General features: G+C 38.5%; 1 protein-coding gene across 5 annotated transcripts in view; it reads right to left on the reverse strand.

Annotated features, from left to right (window-relative positions):
• Positions 1–23,934, reverse strand: part of nhsl1b (NHS-like 1b) — a 100,041-nt gene that overhangs the window by 35,622 nt on the left and 40,485 nt on the right. The window contains exon 1 of one of the 5 annotated variants that reach the window (XM_032585751.1): positions 19,621–19,843. The exons of 3 other annotated variants lie outside the window; for them this stretch is intronic. In XM_032585751.1, the coding sequence (XP_032441642.1) occupies positions 19,621–19,636 (16 nt within the window). In that variant the 5' untranslated portion in view covers positions 19,637–19,843. Of the gene's footprint in view, positions 1–19,196; positions 19,234–19,620; positions 19,844–23,934 lie in introns of those variants that run through there. One more of the 5 variants, XM_032585750.1, reaches the window with a different exon arrangement.

Raw genomic sequence — 23,934 nt, forward strand, 5'->3', positions numbered from 1 at the left:
GTGTGAATCAAAAACACCCATTTGTAGGTCTGGTTGAAGAAAAAAAAAAAATACACACAGGAAGGCCTACACACAAACATACACCACTGCTCTGCAGTCGTGTCTAATTTTCTCTCCTTCGGTGTCCGACCCCAACAAACTCCTTTGAAATTTAAGCCAGGATGAAAAGGCATGGGGGGCGCACTGAGAGCAGACAGAGGATGGAGCTATCTCCGTTTGACTGGGTGGACAGGCAAAAATGTTAAACTGTTTAGTCTAAAATGAAATCTCCCAAAACAAGGTTGAAAACAACCACCAGGAGAATCCCAAAATGACAAGATGCACAACCGTTGCAAATTCACTTAACTGGCCTGCTTTTGTTTCCTAATGTTCAGCGGGATAAAGGAGCAACTGAGGGAGTTAAAATGCTGTTGTTTTACTAGAAGATTGATGGGTTTTTGGAGCTTTCAGACTATGTGACAGTTATGTGACTAAGTTAAGACATCTAATACCCCGTCATGGTGCATTTGTAGCCAACTGTCCCTGGCAACGCCGTTTTAAACCACCTGCCATCTTACTTTGCTGGCTTAAGCGCTGACAGGACTAGGAGCTAAAACAAAAACAGTAAAGCCAAAACTCTAGACGTGTGTTATTGAATCAAGAGGCATAAGGACTTTTTTTTTCTCCCGTGCATAATTTGCTTGACCATCTGGAGATTAAAGTTTAATGCTATCTACACAAGTCACCAGTGGTCCAATAATTACTGACTAAATAAAAAAAAAGGTTCTGCCGTACCATTAAAGCTTGATTCCACAGACAGAGATGAGTGAATCTTAATCAGCGCAAACAAAACATATCAGCATATTAAGTTTTTGTTGTGACATTTCAATAGCACCTGCCAATGGCCAATCTTATGTCATCAGTTTATAACAATTTTTTTCTAAAGATTCCTACTACCCTCAAGCTTAGTGATGACATTTACTGCGCACCATTTTTTTTCTCACTTTTCTTTTTATTTTGGGTAACAAGTAGACATTTGAATTTCACAATATGACAGAAAAAAAATTTAAAAATACTAACACTTACAGGAAAACATGACACTAATATATATTTCTTAAATAATGCACTGACAAGATTGTGAGTAACACATATTTTCCTCACTATTTTCTTATAGTAAGCACGTTGGCCTCTAAGATCAAGACCAGGTGTGGGAATGAACATCAGCAAAAGTCAATCTAGCTGGACAAACATATAAATGAAGCACTGAATCAATAATGCTAGTTAAAACAACATTTGGTATGTTTAGTTAAGTTTCAAAGAGGGGATATAAATGTATTGATTACTGTGTGATGTTTGGCCGGTTACCCTCCTGTAATAGTTCTCTTATTCGTTTGTTCAGTGCCACCACTAGGATCAAACATTCACATAAAAAGCAGGTAATTATTTTAATAGATGAAACATGGCTAAAAGACACAAGTGCATTGCTCTAAAATGAATTGTGATAAAACATGGGTGAATCAATATTTTCCTCCACCACATAAACAGACCTGAAGAACATGCTAGATGCGATTCTTTAACATCACTGCAGTAACACAACCCTGCGATTACAATAGGATCCTTTACCATCCAGCCATATTGTCTCCACTCTTATCGACTCTTGGACTTTCTTATTCTCCGGTGACTCCATTGAGGATCACCCACATCAATAACCACATTCTGGTTTTGAGGGCAAAATCTATGACATAAGATGACTACTCTGCACTGTACTGGCATAAAGCAATCTTTATGAGACTATAGATGGACGTGAACATCATTGTGCAATTGTGAATAGGTGCCTGCAGCAATTTTTGCATTTAAACAACATAGAATGAGACACATGAGCCTGGCTAATAAAAAGGTCAGCACCATTGTGCTTCAAATGTATTAATATATATTCTTTATCGGTTTGTCCTGTTAAAATAGAAGACAATGGTTTCAGGAAAAAAGTGGTGGAGGGCAGAAACATTGAAAGTACCCACAAACAACCCTGACATTTTCACCAAGCTGCACATAAAACAATATTTTGGATTCCACCCTGGCTTCCTGCCCTACATTTCAGCACCAGGTCTGTCTGCTCTCTTCTCCTGAGGGGGTTTGTGTGTCTGTGTTTCCTTCCTCTTCCTTCATAGCACTAAACAATCATTAATTCAATTCTGTAATTAACTTCACACATGAAATGCAATAAATCTGACCTTAGACAAAAAGAACTGATACATCATGCAGAACTTGCTAAGGTCCACACAAATTTAGCTTGCTGTTTTCAGTCATTCCTGATGAGATAAATACAAAGAAAATCCTGAATTTGAACCAAAAATGTAACTATTGTCAGGCTTGAAACAGATAACATGCCAAAATTAGTGACAGATTGCATGGCTGGATGTACAGATGGAACATTTAAATAACATGATTAGGAGTTAAGTCTGCAAATACAAATACTTCTTCATACTAATTTATTTTTCTATACTCGTCCAGCCATTGAAAGTACTCGAGTAATTCCCATCCTTTGACTGAGAGAAGCCTGATAAGTGATTGTTATTTACTTAAATGACACTTAAACTGGATGAGACCCCTTTGCATGTTGCCATGGCCCCAAACATTCAGCTCCTGCTGATGCAAAAAAGGTTTTTATTCTGATTTAGACTGAGAAGCAGAGACAGACTGAGCTAATTTAGGTTAAGTGCCTCCGATAGCTGAAGGGCACAACCCAACAAGCCACCTGGAGCTAGCCTGTATCACACTGAGGAAAACCCTAGCAACATGTTTCTATCAGGCAATCATAAAGACACCACTGAAAGGTGGATTAAAGCCATATTACTTAAAATGTCAGCATGCGTTTCATCTAAAGTTTTCCTTCAAGAGAAGAAACGCTGGCAACGCATGCTTTGACCTATTTCTTACAATGGATCTCCCTTTCCATTGCAGTTTCCACTGCAAAAACAAACCGTCCAATCAACAATCAGAAACAAAAATAAATGATCAGCAATCACAGCTAAAGGAAGTGGGCGAGACAATCCGCCTGAGAATGGGGACACAACTAGAGGGCTGGATATGAGATTGGATGCTGGCTCTGGTGGCTGACATCGATTCTTTCTTATCATAATGCATGACTGCATTTGACACAGCTCATCAGACCTGCAACATTGATCTAGTCAGTACCATCTCTTGGTTCATCGCAGAAAGTGTTACAAAGATCACCTATTCTCCATAAAGATTAGGGAGTAAAGATAAACTGCACAGCCTTCAATGAGACATAAGACTTGAAATCAGCTCTGATCTATTCACTCCTTCTCCAATTCCTAACCTTGATTATGTCATATATCTTATATTGCCTCTTCCAACCTCCACCCCAGGACTTTGTTTCATGTCGACTAGTTTTGATTTGAAATCCTCATATCGTAATCCTCAATTATTTTGAGGATTATTTTCAGAAACTTTTAGTTCTTTGTTGAGGCTAAACTTTTGTTTCTTCTTGTGTTGCAGTTATTTTTAGTTAGCATTCCAATCAGTACAATGTGCAAAAACTATATTCATAATATTGATAGATGTGCATGAATATTTAAACACAACTTTACAAAGACAAGTGTCAAGGACAAGTCAGTGAGCTCAAATGTAAATGATCTTCCTCCCCAAAACAGAGGAAACAAAAGAGTGTGGGGCTCCTTGGGAATGCCCACTTTGTAAACAGTGTTTCAGTGGATTTCACCTTAGTGTCATTGTCTGTGCAATACAGATACTTCTAATGCGGTGCTTAGTGGCAAACTATGAAATAGAGGTCATGGCTCCCCACCTGTTGGTGGCTTTCAAAATAAAAAGTAATCTTTGCGCTTCCAACAAGTTTTCTGTTGTTTATCTGCATGTCCAACTGGTGTGTCCAACTCTTGAGGAGTGGGCACACCTCAAGATTGTGCACAACCGTAAAGGAGATCCCACCAAATCTAAAGGGTCATTTCATTTTTTTTTTAGGTCTATGAATTTAGTGAAAGCAGAAAAAAGAGGAGGGTGGGAGATTTAGCATTAGTTCGAGAGAAGTTTGTAACCTGAAATTCAGAGACTGGTCAAACGTTGACTGAATTATGCAATAAGTACACAAGATGTACAGTAAAAGCCAAATTTATTCATACCCCTGGCAGATTTAGAATTAAATCTTTTCATTTTATAATAGAGTTCTTCTGACTGTGTGTAATAATAATAACCAATTCTAGATTTTTGACTTGAATAGGTGAAGGGAATTAAAACTTAAGAGTGAAGACAAGGAGGCTCTCTGACCTCAAAAACTTAAAGCTCATTACCAAAGACAAATCATCAAAAATACAAAAAGGTGGTCAACAGTAAAAATTAATAAAATAAGAATGCCTCCTTTTTTCCCCTCAGTTTTTGTTGATTACAATATAGCCCACCAAAGAACCTAAATATAACATCCTTCAAAATAAACTGACCAGGATCAGTTGACCTAATATGAGCAAACTGTATGTTGTAATCCCTGTTACTTATTTAAAGTCGAGCTTGGTGTTCTAGGATAATTTGTAGAGTTAAACAACACTTACAGACATACTGTGCCTGTGTAGTAGATCTTTAATGTGGAAATTTGGGAATTCACTATGTAGAGGTGTGTAAGGGTGCACATGCATGTGTTAACCTCGACCTCTACCAATGATAATCCCGTGTTTAGACCTCGTCTGGAGGTTAAAAAAAGCATGACCCCGAAATCTACTTATCCATGCGTTTCCTCCCTCTCTTCCCCATCAATCCCCTCCTTCCTTAAAAAGCCGCCCATGCTTCCCTCCTCCTGCTTCCCATCCATCTAAGCTTCCCACCCCCTTCTGTCCCATCTGGGCAATAATGGGCAGGTTGGACGGAGGCTTCAATTGAGAGCGTAAACCTCTCTTGGAAGCAAAGAGCGCCCCCCCTCCTAATGGGACTCTGGGGAAATGATTACAGCTCCCTTATCAGATATTCCAAAAATTTAAGACCAACATCACTCAAAATTAAATACCTCATGTGGCTCTTTTAGGCGTAGATAAATGGACGTTCAGAGCCTGAGAGGAAATAATTAAAACATAATTCTATGTAGTTATTGTCAAAATATTTTCAATCTGTTAATTTTCTCTTAGAAAATATTCTACAAATGTATTTGTCAAAACTACTGAATGAAACAGTGATTAAAATACAGATTTTGAAGCCTCCCCTCACATTATTTCGTTTGTATGTACTCTTATGACCCCTACTGGTGAGAATAAGCAATAACTAGAAATTCAATCCAGGTTAGTTTCATGCAAAACAATCAACAAATTTAGCTCATTTTCACACACACAAAAAATAAATAAATAATAATAATAAAATAATAAAGTACCACCATCATCAGCTAAGTTTTTCCTGTGGTTGCACAAATAAAGAGGCAGCTGCAGCTCGCCTTATTTCTACATTTTACTTTGTCTGCATCCCGAGTCCACCTATGCATGCATGTGTAGTGAAAAGCTTCAAATAAAAGATGTTGCCATGGTGAGGACAACTCATTAAGGCAACAGATTTAAAGAGGCTCTTAAATTCACTTTCTCTCTCCTCCATGTCCCTTCGCTCTCTCCTTTATAATCAGTCTCTATGGGGGGACATGAGCTTTTCAGAGGCTCGACTGGGCTTTGAATGGCTCAATGGAAGCGTCCAGCTGACTGGGACCTAACTGGGGTCTAGGATTGAAGCTGGGGATACACCAGTAGAAAAAGAGAAATAAAAGATGGAGCTGGTTAAATGTGCACTCTCGGATTAGTTGGAATGTTCTTCAATATTTAATCATAAGCCATGTAATTGAATTAATTTTGCATCAGGGAAATACCTAAACATTAACAGTGCATGCATTTTTAATATCATTTTTGCAAACTATTAATAGAATAAGTTGCAGACAGGCAACAGGCAGCTCATCGGGGCAAGCGGGGCTAACGTCAGCAGACCAGACTCAAAGCAGCGTGAGGTGGAGAAATCTCCCTCTTATAGCAGCTCTCATTAAAGAAATGAGCTGTGACTGAGGTCTGTGCAGCCAGTGATTAAGCACGCTTAGCCAGCACCACCGCTCACTTAGATTTTTTGATTAAGACTAGTGTGGGATTTCAGCAGGCAAAAGCTGGAGTTGGAGGGGCCTGGAAAAAAACTTGCCTAGCTCATCGGCAGTGGATTAAAAATGTATTTAATAGGATGTGCATGCATGCTGATTAATGTGCTTTATTTAATCTAACCCATGTGCAAAGCTTATGAGACTAACCGGCTGACACAAAATGACAGAACATCTTATCAGCAAAGTTGGTTGCCATCTTTTTATCGATCACAGGTGTCTTGTCTGTCTTGCAGACACAAAAAAAATCCTGTGAAACTCGAGTCTGATGAGAGAAATATGAGACGGCAGAAAAAGAAAATAATAGTTGCACTCTAAAGATCTCAAATTCATCTTGATGTTCTCCCACAATTAAACCACAAGGTGGCTCCAAATACCAGAGAGAAATCAACAGGAAACCTAACCTTAATAGGATGTTCATTGAGTGAGTGAAGACACCAACTAGAAACACTAGAACATAAACCAAAAGGTACCATTGTCATGATAATCTGATATCTTTATAAAAAAAAAGTGCGACCATCTGCTTTGTCACAGCTCTCCCATTCTCAATCCTCTGACTAAATTAATCAATAATGGGATAAAGGTCCCTGCAGATCCCAGTGATTATCTGGCTGTTATGTCCTGATGCGATAATCATATCACTAAGTAAAACTCCGTTGTAAAACATATGGGGCAGAGAGTCTCTCTAACACCTGATCCCTTCATGGTGACACTGCTGACTCAGTCCTCTCCTTCATCACTTCCAATCTCCTGAATGAAGAGCCAGCTGAGCCCAGACACATTCATTATCAGTGACTCACGTTCACGACAAAAACCCATATCTGTGACACATCCCGTTATATGAGAGTTTAAAATTACTTGGAATATCTGACGAGGTAAGTGGGCTGTTCAGTGTTGGGAAGTTGCACTTTTGTTCAAAGACATAAAATGATAAAACCTGCTAAACTGGATACATAAAGCTTTAATACAAACCGTAAACAGTAGTTCGCAGTTACAATCTGCCATAATACGTATTTAAATGCTGCCTAAAATTTGGGTTACTTTTCGATTTAAAAAATATATACACATCCTGTTATGCCACTCTTTTAAATTCCAACTCTAAAGACCTGCTTTCAGATAGAATGTTTGCAACAATAAGTCTTCAAATGATGAAGAAGTGACATGCTTTACCTCTGAAACATCAATAACATAACATTTTTAACAAAAGATTAAACAGACTGCTTCTTTGAACAGGTATTACTGCTGCTCATGTGCAAATAACATGAATTCTGCAACCAGGGAGAACTAATGCTACATTCAATCTGTACCCAGAAACCAAATTTTCATATCAACTTCAATACCAAAAAGATGTCCAATAAAAATAAAAACATAAGTTCTAAGAGTGAAATACAAAATACAGTGTTTTATTAATGACATTCTGGTGACACACTTATAACAGTGTCCAAGTGATGCCAGAGAAAGAAAAGCGATATTATAAGATATTTAATAGAAAACAATTTTCTGTGACACATCTAGACAGGTCTTTTGTTCATTCAGGGTTAGAATAAGAAAGAACAAGAATTTCTGCAGATAACAGGAAGGGTGAATGGAGTTTTATTTGACTTTTTGGAGCTTCCAGCCTCTATTATAGAACATACTGGATTTAGTAATACTTTTGGAAATCTCAAAATTAAGTAAAGTGTTTTTATTGTCTTCATAGACTTAATTACGCTGGTCTCACTCATGCTAACAGATGGTAAAGCTAGTTGAAAAACTCAGCTGTGTAATAACTTTTAATTAAAAAATTATCAAGAGGTCAAAATTGTAAAAATGCATGATTAAGAAAAATCTGCCATTATTTATCAGCTAATATTTTTCTGACACCCATTTGACTAATAACTGACCCGCTTTTCCTCATGAAGGTTACTGAGCTTAAAGCACCTCTTCCAGGATTCGGGGATTATTTCTCACCTGAGATTATTGAAGCACCAGAGGTTATTATAGTCATAATAAATTACCTTGTAAAAAATTACACATTAATCCAGTTAACAGAGGTGAAGCATTGAAGACAAAAAAAATAAAAAGTAAAATAAAAAATTGAGACAAACACAGCTGCTTTGAAGAAAAACAGCCTTCACCCATTTTACAGTTGAATGACCCAAACCAACCCCTGACCCCCAAATCCTTAAAGTGTGTGCGTGCACATGTGTGTGAGAAATCCCCTTTTCCTTCATCTCATTAAGCTATGTGTCATGCTCTCCACTCCATTGTTCTCCCACCTCCAACCTGCTATTCATGGCTGCCGTGCACATTCAGGCAAAGTGTGCACTTGTTTGTATTCATCAGTCTTTGGGAATGTGCTGGATTTAGGTCTTGAGTTTTGCAGGCAGGGGAATCTAACATTTCATTGTTCATTTATGAGCCATTTACAACTAATCCTACACTACTTACGTCAGGAAAAACACTGAACGGATGAATCGTCCATTTTGGGGTCATAAAAATGTCCATGTTTGCTGAATTGCTGAAGATACAGCAATGAGATGTTCTATTCAAAAAGGAAGCTTGAATAGAACAGCTCAAGCTTCCACTTGAGCTGTTCTATTCTTATTTTAAATGCTAAAAATGATGATAAAGTGATTATGTTTGTGTGTCTAGGAAACAAACAAAAGGAGATTATGATGAAGCACTGTGGTCAGACCCCTTTCCAATTCCCACAACCAAAATCATATTACCTTAACTGGATTTTAGCCAAGCTTCCCCCCATTCTAAGAGTCAAGAGCCATTTCATTTAGCCTCATCTCGTTACTCTATAAGCCTGACCTCTCTCAGGTGCCCTTCCCCAGGGAGCAATTGCTTTCATTGGCCAATAACTGACCCTGCCTATTTCCATCGAGGGTTTATGGGGGATCCTGTCAAACAGCTGCTCCAGAAAAGAGCTGGAGAAGAATAGAAAGATAAATCTGGTTTAAAGAAATCTGACTATAATTTAAAGCCATAAACTCCCCTGTAAAAAAGGAGACCATTTTCTAGAAAAAGAACAAAGAAAACTGAAAATGATAAATCAGCATGAAATCAAGTAAGCAAAAGTGAACAAAGGACGAATTAGCCAAGTTTTAGTCTGGGGGAGTTTGTCTGTAAGGGGATCATTAATCCAGCAGTTGGACGCTGATTAAACGACGAGAGCAGGGACAATACAGTAGCAAAGGCTGCTACATCTTGACCTGTCAGGGCGCATTAGCCCAAGTGATCGCGAGGACGTTTTTATGGTCGCTTGGCAGCACGTTTTTAAGCTTCAGACTTCTTCTTTTTTTTTTATTGTAGTTTACAGTTACAAAAAGTGCATGGACCAACTAAAGAGCCAAAAAGAAAAACTGATCTAAGGTTACAACGGATCCTGCTTAGCACAGCTTCGATGTTTTATTTATAGAGATTTGGTGTTTTGTATATTGTACAGTACACAAAAGAAGTCTAGACATAAGTCAAAGGCATTCCATTCCACCTCATCATGTCTCTCTAATGGTTCCTTTATGTAGTGGCAGAGTTGAAAGTGGGTCACCTCCATAACCCGAACCGGGTGTCAGCTCCTTCATCCCCAGACTGTTAGCTCTCTTACACACATCCCTGCGTGCCTGGCCCATCACCTCCAGCTGCTTGCCATTATGTCCTGTTCCCAGGGGTGGACACCCAGTGGAGCGGCTTCAGTCATGTGTCCCAAGTGACACGCAGTCATGCATGTCATTTGTGCATGGCTGGATACAGAAGTTTCATATTTTGTCGCATGACAACTACAAACTTCAGTTTTATTAGTAGTTTATGTGACAGGCCAATGCAAAACAACACTTAGTCATTATAGTCCCCCTGAGTCAATATTTTTACAGGAGTTTCCTAATATATTGCAGTCACAGCGGGTCTAGAAGCATGATACTTAAATAATTACGCAACATTTTTGCCATCCAAGTAGTACAGGTATACTGAGATAAAGATACCTTTGTATCATTATTTCATCCATAATCTAGAGACTAAAAGTTTTGCCCATTGTTCTTTGCAAACTAGACCAAGATCAATCAGATTGAATGGGATGGATTTGGGATATGTTCAACTGGATTTAAGTCTGAACTTTGACTGGGTCATTCCAATTCCTGAATAAGCTTTGATCCAAACTAATAAATTGAAGCTCTGAATGTTAAGAGTGTTCAGCTGCTGTCCTGCTAGCAGCTGAACCTCCACTCAACTTTTTTTTTGCAGCCTCCAAGAGAGTTTCCTCCAAAATTGTCCTGCATTTAGCTCTATTCCAATTCACTCCAATTCACATCAACTCTGATCAACTTTCCTGTTCCTGCAGAAGGCAATTATTCTACAGCATGATGCTGTCACCACCGCGTTGCACAATGGGGGAAGGGTGTTCAGAGTGAGGTTCGATAAGAGTTGTCTACCACACAGACATTTTGCATGTAGGTCCAAATTTCTCATCTGACCAGAGTCTAACAAGATTTATGATAATCTGCAAAAAGAACTTTGTGGCCTTCATTTAACAACAGTTTTCCAGTTATTCTCCCGTATCTATAAATAATTGATTTGGGGGTGCATGGCTAATAGTTGTAGAGGTTTGAGTGTTGAGTATTGTTATACTCAGTGGGTATGAATACTTTTGCAATGCATTGTACCTAGAATGTTAACATTAGCAAATTTCAAAGGCAGGTATGCAAAACTAGAATCCCAAGTAACAAACTTCATGCATTATGAACAGTATTTATGCAAGCCTCTGGTGAGGGTCGTTTGGGGTTTGCCTGGATGAACCCAATCATTACCAATGGGTAAAGACGACTGGAGTCATAAAGTCACAATCCATACCCATCCCACAAAGGACATCCAGCAAATCATACAGAATCGCACACACACACAGATTTACCCTCAACGACAGACGGTACAGATCACTCAGTTACAGGAGGATGGAAATCAGCTAATAGGAAGAGACAAAGCCCAGCTTGGAAGGCTTCTCCTCCATGTGTTGTGACCGTTGCTCTGACAAATGGTGTGGAACTATTTTCCTCAAACAGTTCAGTGACTTCAAAAAAATCTGTAGAAGAAGCTAAATTATTTCTCATATCAAATGCATGAGAGGTCTACGGACAGCTTTCAGATAGCAGAAAGCACTGCAATCACAACGCTTTCTTTAAAAGTGTTGATCGACAAGATCTACATGACAAAAGTTGTCGTCTCTCAATTTTTTACCTTTTCCCTCCAAACAGGTTGTTGTTTTCCCCGGTGACCCTTCAACCATAGGTCCCAGCAGTGGTTTGGGCGTCCAGAGCGAGTCCTGCTTCTGGTGCACCTTCGAAACGGAGAGGAGACGTTTGCGCAGGCAGCCTTCTGGTTTGGGGGACCTGAGGCTGGGGCAGGCCTGACCCTGGAGGCTGTTCCCCATGTTGCTGCAGGGCTTGAAAGAGCACAGAGTTTGCTTGCCGCCTGGCCGGTCCTCATAGCAGGCTCTGTCCCAGCAACTGACCACTGGCTCAGATGAGAGGCACTGTATGTATGTGATCATCTCGGACCAAGACCTAACCTTCTGCCACCTGCCCTCCCCTTCTCTCCAGGACCTAAGCCCCCCGACTACTCCTCCTTCTTGTCCAAGCCTCCTTCTCAGGACCCTCTGCTAGAGGTGATGTGGTTGAGACCTCCCCCTGCACTCAAACCCTCAATAGGCCTCCCCCCTTCATTTCTAGGAGGATAGGATGGAGATGTAGAGGGGTTTCTGAAATCCACATGGGACTCTATCCCCCCACCTCGTCTCCTCCTACCGTTTTTGTCTTTGCTTTCCTCCTCTCAGGGATGCTATTGACTTGAATTGATTTGCCTGACAAAAAGGGTGTGGGGCGGGGAGGGTGGTGGGTACGAACGGTGTTCGATTACAGGAATCAACTCCAACACAAATATTTTGCAGCGCTATTGCAGCACAAAGTTGTTGAAAACTGAATCATGGCTGTCAGTGGGATGACTGAATCCAAGCATCTTGCAAAAACATGAGTTGTGAGCCACAAATTTGACCACAGTACATTTCTGCAATACTCTTAAAACAGCAAAAGTACATTTTAAATCCAGTGGAAGTGAGTTATTTGAAAATACCTGTGGTTAAGACATGCTTTATGTTCCTTCCAGAACCAATGTGGTCCTAAAACACATTATAAACAGAAAAAAGATCCGCAAAGCTCAAGAAAGCAGTTATCCAAAAGTGAGCGTTTTTAAAGGAAAATCCAAACTTTCAGAAGAGTCCTCAGAAAAGCATCCACAAGCACCCTTCTTCCTCCTACTTCCATTTGAGAAAGCAGCAGCATTGTCCAGAGAAGTCCACATGGTCTCTCCTCTCAGCTCCTCCTCCTCCCGCTGCTCCTCGGTGCTGCTTTTCTAATCTGTAAAACCAGATTATCTAGCCACCAGACCCTTACTACTAGCTTCTGATTGTGATAGACATAAAACACAGATGGACACCAGGCTGCTGGTAATGAAGTGCATCAATTCTTCAACACAAATGTGCAGAGCTTCAGGAAAAATCATGCAAACTTTTGGCAAACATGTTATCCTGGGCCAAATAACAGATTTACCTCCATGTAAAAAAAAATCCCAGCAGTTTAAACTTACTAATTATTGAAGCTCTGGCCTTTTGCCTCGGAGGCTGCAGAGCACCATGTGGAGAGCAGATTGGAAAGTCTGACACAAACAGGTGTAAGCACAGCAGACACCAGATGAAAAGTTAAGTGGCAGGTCAGTAAATACTGAGAGATTAACAAACAGGTTGAGAGTAGCCATGACCAGAACAAATCTTATGTCAAGTGAGAGAGAACTACATGTTGGAATCTAGATGGACAACATCTAAATCCCAACATGTAGACATAGCCATGTGTTATAGAAAAATGGAAAATGTGGAGGAAAGTGGCTAAAAGACTTCAATGGCCAAATATCTCCCCCTAGTGGTGGCTTAAACATATCCTGGCTGATTGTAATCTTATTTTTTGAGGTATTGAGGAGTGATCACGAAATAAAAGGGAATCGTACACAGTAAGAAAAATAGTACAAATGTTTCCTTCAATACTTTGGAAAAATATAAAGATTACCGTACTTATAAAAGGAATTAATGACCTGTCTCCAGTAATGCAAAAAATCATTTCTTGCATGACTGGCAGCTATGAAATTCAACAATCCTGTCTTTTTAGAATCGGTGAATGCGTCATACAGCTATTAGGTTTAGACCTAATTCTGAAAACAAGTACTTTCAGTATCACTTAGGTGCTAATAATAAAGTCAGGGGAAGTACAGAGATATAAGGAGGTGTTTAGAAGGAAAGTATTTCATCAAACATGCCCAGAAAATTCTGGTGCTCATTCAGGCTGTTAAAGAGAGCAAGACTTTCAGGAGATAATAATAAGGCTCAACCACCTGTTTCAGCTTTCAAACTGGATTTAGAAACATTGGCAGTTTTTTAAGGTAATTAGTCTTTTTCTTTTCACACCAGTTTATAAACAAGTATTTTTTAGTAGTCATGTATTTCCACAGTTTCTCTTAAAATTAATGATATCTAATTGGAGAGAAAAAAGGGCAAACATAAAATGGCCAATTAGTCAAAAGTCTAAAAGAATTTCTGCAAAAATTAATCAGATGCAAGATGAAGTCTACACAATAAAAAAAAACATGCAATTAAGGATAAAAACAGCAACTGTAAAAACTCATTATACGAGTATTGCTTGATTTCATTTTACATCAATACCCTATCACTCTTTATAAACTTCAGCATTTCAGTAAATAAAATCTATATTAGAAGACTGTTATAATCTATTTAGCTAACCATGTTTCAGGACTAGAGCAGCTAATTTTTTTCAGTTTCACTCTTAAATCCTAAATTAATATTAAAAGTCAAAAACACCCAAGTAACTGTCTTAAGCTAAAATTTACTTCATTTTCATGGGAAGTCTATCTCAACTTGTAAAACTCCAAAAATATTCCAGAAAACATGCTTTCCTCAGAGTCAAATAGATTTCTGTGAGTCTCTGGATCCTTTCCTAACTTGTTTATTTTTACAAAACTAGTTCAGTTTTCCCCATTTTATTTTTAGAAAATCTATGAGGTTTTAGTTCAGGGAATCATTACCTGACAGTGATTGCCTGTTCTTTTTTTTTTTTTTTTTACAGCAGAGCATGAACCTAAAAAAGGAAGAGGGACTGAGTGACTGTCACTGTGCCAAAGCCGCCACAGATAACCAGGGGCTAAAACAGCCATTACCAACAGTTATCATTTCCACAGCATTCGGTGAGGCAGCCAACACACAAGCCGATTAACCAAACCCTAAACCATGGTGCTCTCACACACAAATTATAAGTGACAAACCATGGAATGCACAGGAACACACAGACACAAAAAACAAAGTGTGAAAACACACAGTCCACAGACTGTGGCCTGAACTGCACTTGTCCTCAATCCAACAGCACACATGCGTGCAACTGTGCACAATAAACCATCAACGCACAACCAACTGGACATCATTTAGTTGGTTCTGTGTGTTCAGGATCAGAATCCCATCCACTTCCTGTCAGTGGTCACGTTAGTGGCTCTGAATACTTGTGGGTCCTCTTCTGGAAGGATGTAATGCTCAGCTTAGGTTAGGATGGGATGTATAGACATGTTTTTACATTCTTGTGGATGCACACACACATTTGCACAGATATTGTGTGCTTGGAAGGGGGGGAAGCGGAAGGCCATAGGAGACAAACAATGGTTTCCATGGACACGTGTCTCTGAAAGGACCGAGAGGAGCACCTGCATGCTGAGTAAGTCCTCTGTCTGGGGAAGTCTTCCACTTGTCCACAGGGAGTCGACCATTGTCTTCCCATGGTTCACTTTCCCACTCTGTCTCTCTAAACTTCACACTTGCTTCTTGGGAAAAGTTTTTCGCGCCTTTTAATTACAGTTTCAGGTTAAAAATACAATAAGATCTTGTTATAAAGACTCAAAGTTTTTACATTTCTAAAGTTACAGTAAAAAAAACTATTGTTTTGGTGAGTCTATTCAGGGGACAAAAGGTTTACTGCAATCCCTGCAGATCCCACTGACGGCCAACAGGAACTCTGGCCTTTATTGTTTGCAGATCAAGAACAAAATCTTCCTCTTGGGCTTTGACTTGTTTACAGAGATCACCATTTCATCATAGACTTCCTCTTAATACCGTCATCCAAACCCGCCTACCATTTATCAGTCAGATAATTAAAAAGGGCATTAGTGATAACTGCAGATTAATTTGAGATAAATTTAAAAGATCAGAAAACAAAAATGCTCCCAATAAAAACTGCATTTTCTTGACTAATTTTTCAATTTTTTGAAGATCCCAAGCTCCTCTTTAAAAATGTTAGTTTTAAAAAAAAAAAATTAATTTTACTTTAAAAATCCTTATATCATGATATTTTAGTTTGAGTGGATTGCATATTTGTGATTTCTGTAGATGTAAAGAGATTCACCTTTCACCCGAATTTAAAGTATAAACCCACTTCCCTGCCAGAAATATTTCTCCTCTCCTCTTTTCATTTCCACACTTCCTTCCTTCCTGTCCGCTGCAGAAAATCACACTGTCACATCAAGCGTGAGAACATCCATCAGCGCCGTGATCCACGCCAAGAAGGCGAGGATATGGGTCAGCTGAGGGTCAACAGGTCACAGTCTCTACAGACATGGACTGCACAGGTGTTTTGGTTAGGGGGGGTCCCTCACCATCTTACAAGTTCGGAGAGCTCAACACAGTCAGTGTTGTCTCCAACCTTGGTTGGAGACTTGTTGCTCCAACCAAGGTAAAATGCTGTGACTCAAACGCAACCAGAAAAATACTCTTCTAGGTATAGTACTACAGCTTAATAAAGCTTATACTGATAAAATGTCATGCTTCAGTAATTTACAGTTTTTCTATGAAAGCAACACTAACTCAAGGCACTAAATGATTATTAAAATGTCTCTTTTTCATCCTTTCTTGGAAGGATGAAGCAGTTTTAAACAAGAATTGCATTCTACCGCATATTGGGTGAAAACTAAATGGGTTTAGGAACGGTAGGCTGCTTTTTCCACTCCAAAACCTGGCTAGAAATGTGACTTAACGTTGAAATATTTAGCGGAAGTCTTTGTTCTGCCATCCATTTTGTGAACCATTGATTTGGTGTCAGCCACACAACACGATGGTGCCAACTCCATACTGAACAGCAAGTAGAGTTTTTAGGCATCATATTCTTGTAAATGTGGCTAAATAGTTCAGATTGTGTCAAATTAAATCTACAGCTGACCTAATCAAACTATTATTTCATGAAGAAAATTAGAAAACGAAGAAAAAGCTTAAAAATGCTTGTCTGAGTAACAAATCAATACACATTCCTGTGCTTTCATACATGAAGTGCTTTTATACATAAACTGACAAATTTAGAACTAAAAGCAATAGTTTTAGCATTAATTTGACAAAAAATGTGATATGTACACACCAAAAATTTATAGATAATACCCTAATATTTTGACTATATGTTGTAGGTTAATATTGTAAAAGGCAGGCCACATAAAACTGCATGAATGTCCACAGCAATGAGATCAGTAATAAACTGTAGTATAAGAGTCTGGATTGTTTTGTTGTTCATAATATGAGCTTGGCAGATTCTTCAGGATACTTTAGATTAGACTTTCACTGCCTTTTTCCTTAACAGAAACATCAACAGCCTCCATTTTCTCACACGTTGGAGTGATTTGAAGAGATCAGTTACACAGTGGACCACATTCAGCTCAGCCAAAAATATGTTCTTGCGGACTGGACAGAGCCCAAGACGGCCTTAAGTAAACTTGCAACTAGGCGGTCAGTTGAACTCCAAGCAGGGCTTATATTCACAGACGCTAACAGAGATGAAGAATTTCTCTACCAGTCACACGACAGGAACCCTCCTCATCCGAGTGACATCTTCATCTTCGACTAATCCCTGAACACATCCCGTCCCATGTTCACGTTCTCCACTGGGGCTCAAGCCCTGAGATAACTTATGTAACGCACGAAAAGCTGAGCCGAATCAGGGAGCATAAATCTACCCACACACAGGTCTTATGCTCTAATACGAGGTTTTGGTTTTGGTGGTGGAAACAGATGGGAATTCTCTCCGACCACAGCTGGGAGTGCAGGAACACGGACAGAAGAGTGTCACAGCTGTCTTAGAGCTGAGGGGGAGTTTGTTTAAATAATATAAGCAATCTTTCATCAGCTGGCAAACTGTGTAATCTAGTGGTTGGATCACAGAATTTAACATGATGCAGAGTATTTGGGTCAGTATGCTAAAGAGTTTTGAAGCCAAAAAAGTCAAACTGGACGCATTTCAGCTGATATGAACCAAGTGACGGTTGAAAATGTTCATGATCAACACTGCTTCAGTAAAAAATGAAACTTAAAAAAATAAATAAAATTGGCAGTGTTGGTGCAACATCTGTTTCTGTCCATTTTTAAGAGTCCCAATCTCTGTGGACTGTCTTTCACAGCATGGTTTAGTGCATATAGATGAAAAACTGGGATACTGAGAGATACAGTTGATGTGTTCAGTTTATATGACCTAATTTCCTCTGCTGTGAATCTACAAGCAGCCCAAAAAATGGCTGCAGAGGAAGAATTTGCTAAATAGCAAAAACAGCAGAAATCAGTCAATCAAAAGCAGATTTGTTCCAGTAAACATATCCAGCATTATTTTGGCCTTTTAAGACTGTATGGAAAAATGGAAAAATGAAACGTATTGATCAGTAACAATAGATAAGTATTATGATAAAGTGTTTTTTTTGTAATTCTAGTTTTAGTTTCAAGGTTTTCTTGAACTTTGCTTTATCATGTCTTTGATGCTGTTCCAAAGTTAGATATAAAATAAACATTATGTTCTTACATAAGGAGACTAAATGTAGTTTTAAAGCACACAGATCCTTACAGAAACAGTTTTATCAGTTTAGATCAGCAGGCTTATGAAGTATTTAAAAGTGAGAGTAAAAAAATAATTTGGACATACGTCAGCTTTTGGTATCAAGGTTTTAGATGATCACAGTCCTGCCCCTCCCCAACCAGTAGCTACACACTGCAGGCCAGCTGGCTGAAAGAAGGCTTTTAGCAAAAAAAGACAAACTGAGCCGTTTGGAAATATTCACTGTTAAAACTACAGGAGTTTATATAAGTTAAATTCAAGACTTTTTAAAAGCCGTTTTAGATCATTCTGACTTATCTTTTAAAACTGTTGGGAACAGTACATAATGAATTCACCTTGACAGCTTCCATTTAACTTCAAACAATTCTAGAAAGTTAAAGCTAATATCCAGCAGCTGATATCCCTCATTTCAAATCCCTTCTTGATTAAAATACATGTTTTTCCACGGCAGAGGAGCTGGCCATTACTTTTGAACACTCCCTAAAACACTCACTCACACAAGAGGCTGAATATCCAACTAAACTCCTTCTAATGGGGATTAATGACCTAATTTCTCAGCACATGGAATGAATTAATGAGGCTAAGACATTTCTGAACAAAAGGAAAAAAAACTCTATAAACAGAAGAAGCAATGGATGAACAAATGTACAAATTTAGGAATTTGGGTTGGAAACCAGGCTTATATTGGAGGTCCTGCAGAAACCAAGACTTTACTTTTATCAATTTGATGCATTTAAAATCTCTGTTAAGCAAATGACGGATGGCTACCTTAGCAGATAGCCTGACTAATTATAAATCTAATATCAGCTCGTATTAATTAATTTACTACACACAGAGCAAAGCAAAATGGCATTAGATTCTGGTCAATAAATATGTAGAAACTTCTACTGAGCTGAATCAACGTTTATTCTCTACATATTTACACCAAAATAAATAAATAGCACAAATATTCTTAATTTAATAATGTAATATTCGATCAGATGTATGATTACGTGTTCAGCTTCAAAAGTGTGGTTTAGTATAAATATGATTATATGGTACATAGAAATGTAATGTGTTTTACACGAGGTTATCATACAATTTCCATTTCCAACCTATTTTAAAGGTTCCAGAAAAAATACAAATTAGTTTCCTCTTACCATCAAGTAATGACCAACACATGGCTTCACTTTGCAGCTGCTGCTTCACCAGCTGTTACTGTGGTCAACAAGCTCACACATGAAAGAAAAAAAACGAGCTGTTGCTTCTTGAAAACCATGAGTAATCAATTCAAATGACAACGAGGAGTGTGGAGGCTGAGAATGGTTAACTGAAAGGAAAGGGTGGGAATAAAGTTTATTAATGTGGCTAAATCAGAGACCAGAACAAAGAAAGAAGTGCTTAAAGAGGCAAAAAAGCTGAGTTTTCCCCTTCACTTAAGAGAAGCGCATAAGGAAGGATGTGGAACAAGGACTGTCAGTAAGGGAGGTGGGAGTTTAACTTTTCTTTGTCTCACAGAGTCAAGAGTTTGTTCACAGAAACACGGACAAAGCAAACTCTTCGATGTTATGAACTCACGCTTACCTTTCAGACAGAACATGTCCCTTCACCTCCTCATGCAACAATAAACTAACACTGGTTTCTTCCCTCTGGTTCCTTTCTTCCTGGTAATCCTCTGCCGTGCACTCTTCCTCCTCTCCTCGTTTCTCCAAACCACTCGCTCAAACTGTCCGCACGCCGACATTCAGATCCTGACATATTCGATCCGCGCTCCATCTCCCTCCCTCTCTCCTCTCACACACACACATGTGCACACTCTGAGTGGCAGCAGGCCAACTTCTACACTGCAGGAAACCGCTCAGAGACCACCCCTCTCTCTCACCCCCACTGATATTCCTGCCCAATCGGAGGATGGATGTGATGTTGAAGCATAGCCTCTATCTAAAACTCAACAACCACAAGTTTCTGTGTTGGTCTCCTTAAAGCAGCTAGATGAAGACAAAAAATGTAATAAACTCGTAGTATTAGGTCAACAAATTAAATTAAAATGAATTTAATAGTATGAAAAAACATAAAGAAAGCGACCCCGCCCACCCTGTGAAAGTGTTTGGGACATTGGTTGTAGACGGGAATCTGGGCAGTCAGCAGTTTGCAGTGAGACAGGGGCCCCAGTTTGAGACTGATCTTTTGTTCACTGTTCAAATATAATCGCTTTAATCCTCACAATTCAACTGTTTGTTATCAGTTGCAGCCACGAGCTTGGTAGATTACAAGCCCTACGAACTTGACTGCCACTTAACACAAAGATGAGGTCTGAATAAGTTTATTAAAGGGGCGGTATTATGTAAAATCAACTTTTTTAACTTTATGTCATGCTATGATGTTATTTCTTCATCAAAAACAAACTTGGAGTATGGCTTTGATTCTTGCATGCATGTTTGAGAAATTCTTTAATGTCCCATGACAACTATTCAGGGACGCCTAAACACTTGATCACACAAAGCACCGCCTATTTCCACAAAGCTCCTCCTTGGAGCTGCATTCTCCAAGCCGAGCCTTCGCCTCACACAGCATCCCTCCCTTGAGTCTTCCCCACACAGTTCCTCCAGTCTAGAGGCAACATCAATTAACAAAAACCTGGTGAAACTGAGCTTTTCATTCAAGTAACACTTGTAAATGGCATAATGGAGAAGGACTGTTGTGATGACGTGCTGAAGGCGGAGTGTCGTAAAAAGCAGGAGCTCCTTAGAAAGACAAAGGCCAATTTCAAGAAGACAAATCGCGATGTCAAATTTCTTTTATGTTATGTTTAACATATCAAGCATTTTTATAACTGAAGGCAACATAATTGCACTTCATAATTTGACACCTTGAAATTGGGTCTCTGTCTCTTTAAGAAGCTGCTCTTTCCTAGATAAGGAAAACATTACGTATTTGAATTATCTTAGCTTTAGTCTAAACTGTTCCTCAGGCATTTCACAACCATTCATAATTTAAATATGTGACTGAAACACTTCAAGTGTTGGTCAAGGACATTAAAAAAAACATTCAGAATGGGGGACGTATGTTTGTTTGTGACACAAACAAACATACATTTGTGTGTATGTATTTTATAAACCCGATCTTCCAGAGACCAACTGGAAAGCACTTCAGATTAAAAAAATAAAAAATAAAACAAAACAAATCAAGAACAACTGTGTGTTCTAAGTTCCCAGGCTAAATAAAATCTTTGGAGTACAGGTAAAATTTTAAAGAATCTCTATTTGAACACCACAAGAAATAACATAAAATAGTGTTATTTCATTAATTATTAAAGGGTTGAAACATCTTTTTTGCGTGTATTTGGCTCTCATAAACAAGCTAATCCTTTGTCAATATGGCCTGTGGGTTCCGACTCATCTGCCTTGAATTAATTAGAGGCAGATCACCAAGTGAATGTCTAAGCGTGACAACATGACTGTCAGCATGAAAAGACCGTAAAAACAGTCCCAACTAAAAACACATGTAAATCCCTAAATAAACCCACCTGACCAGCCCGTAAAAATACCCCTCATCAAGCTGCCACTTTAACTGGAAAGTGCTCAGCCATAATGGCTTCAGTTTTAAGCATGTCAATAAAAATAAAAAGCTATGCCTCAAAGGCAACTGCTTCAGCTGAATTAAATCTCCATTCTCATGGAGCTGAAGCTTTTAAAGTAAGAGGGAAATTCTCTTCAAATATTATAAACCCTACCAACATAATAAACCTTTTTAAAAACATTTCAAAGAACATTTCTATTTTTTTCTTAGTAAAACATCTTTGATAAAGAGACCGATACCCCAACTCTAAAACACAGTTGACTCAATTGTACAACTGAAAGAAAATGCAGCCTTAAATTAGGAACATTTACATTTAAATTTTAACAGTAAAACAAAGAAAAAACCTTAAAAAGTAGTTTCTCCTTTTTTATATCCAAATACATACCAAAGACATTTTTGTATAGATTATTCTTTGTATTCCCTTTCTCCAAATTAAAATATACTAAATTCACCAGTTAATGTTGCTTTACTATACGTAGCCTACACATTAAAAATTGCACGTTTTCCCTTTAAATTTCCATTTACAAAAGACAGTCATTTATTTATAGATATACACACACACTTTTTATTTACCATTCTATGTAACTTTTAGATTGTATTTTCCATACAATCATACAAAAAACATAAGACAACTTGTGACAAGCAAGTTGCTATAGTTTACTTAGAAAACAAAATTGTACTGGTTTTGTGTTTACTGTTTCCAGTATGAGATTTGTTGTTCAACAACAACAACAACTAATTCCTTCCCTTCTTGCGGTAAAGACTGCTATCTGATTCTTACAAGACATTCAGCAACAACTGGCACAGCTACACGTTTCCTGATTGGACAGGCCGTCCTACCTGTGGTTACTGAAACTTTGATCAGACCGCAGTTATCAGTCTCTTTGTCTCCAGATAAAACACCGTCATAAGTCTTGGATCATAATGGCCCATACTAATGCTTATCAGAGTGCTTCACATCCATTCTTACATGCAGTGCTGCACAAGCACATTGTGGTGTGATAGCGTGAGCTTTGTGTGCTGTGTCAGTGCGTGATAAGAATGGGCAGATAAAAACGACAAGCTCCTTGAAGCAGGCATGAAGGTTCAGACATGCAAACAGGAGGAAGTTGAGGTATGAAATATATTTAAGGATGAAGGCCTCTTGGTTAAACATGCTTTTAGATCAAAATAAAACGGAGTGAGAGAAAAAATACGATCTGTCCCAAAAATGACCCTGACAGAGCTTTACTTCAATTGTTGACAGTTTTTAAGCTGTTGGATTGTGTTGTGACCACATCAATGGAATGGATCCTATTAAAATAAGCTGCCATTCCTCTATCCCCTTTAAAACTGAAATCCTGTTCAACAAATATAATCACTTGGCTTTTTTTCCCTTTCCATTGTTCATTATCCATTTGTACCATTAGGGGAAAAAAATACCAGAACAATGAGACGTTCAGGAATGAAAACCAGAAAAAAGATGCAACTTACCTACAGGAGATCACATTTTGATCAGCACATAAAAAAAAGACAGAAAACTGCAATTAGACACAGTTTAAACCAATGATTTACCCATTTATCCTAAAGGAAGTGTGCATGTTTGCTATTTTAATCATCTATGTTCAGCCTTATGATGCATCCATGGGAAAAGGGCCACAATCTATGATTTCCGTGTCTGAGTTTTAATGAGGCCTTGCAGGTTTGTTCATATCTGCTAATCTGGATTTACAAATGTTCTACATGGTGATGATGAGCTTATTTCAGTGTATAGAAATGTGTCCCAAATGCTCTAAGACTGTTATGCAAGAGTTTCAATAAGCATCTCGCAAACATCAGTACTGTCCCAAGCAGACACGGCCAAAAATGTATAAATACCTCCTTAATAACATTTATATGAGACCGAATTCTGGTTCTGATTGCAACAGTATTTCAGTGCCAAGGTATAGTGGCAATGTAGGTTAATCTGTGTTCTCGAAAATATTACCAGCCGAACCGACATACTGTAGATCCACAGAAAACCTCAAGCAAATACTACTAAGCCTCACAGCACCCAACTTTCATGTCAACATGTTTTGCATTTGGCAAAAGTCAAAGTCTTGACTCAGAATTTGACATCTGTTACATTTTATTTGATGACCTCATGTACTGTAGATAACAAACAGCTTTATGAGAAGCAATAATGTAGACAGGAGCCTAAACATGCCTCTGGATGAGGAAAGTTTAGCTTTAAGTTAGTCTTGAACTTTCCAGACAAGAATTTTTAAGTTTGGCCTTATGACAAACAGAAATCAAGAAAACGTTAGTTCTGTTGTAATGATCAGATTTGTTTTTAACTCC

Source organism: Xiphophorus hellerii, chromosome 15 (genome assembly GCF_003331165.1).
Source record: "Xiphophorus hellerii strain 12219 chromosome 15, Xiphophorus_hellerii-4.1, whole genome shotgun sequence".
Classification (NCBI taxonomy): domain Eukaryota; kingdom Metazoa; phylum Chordata; class Actinopteri; order Cyprinodontiformes; family Poeciliidae; genus Xiphophorus; species Xiphophorus hellerii.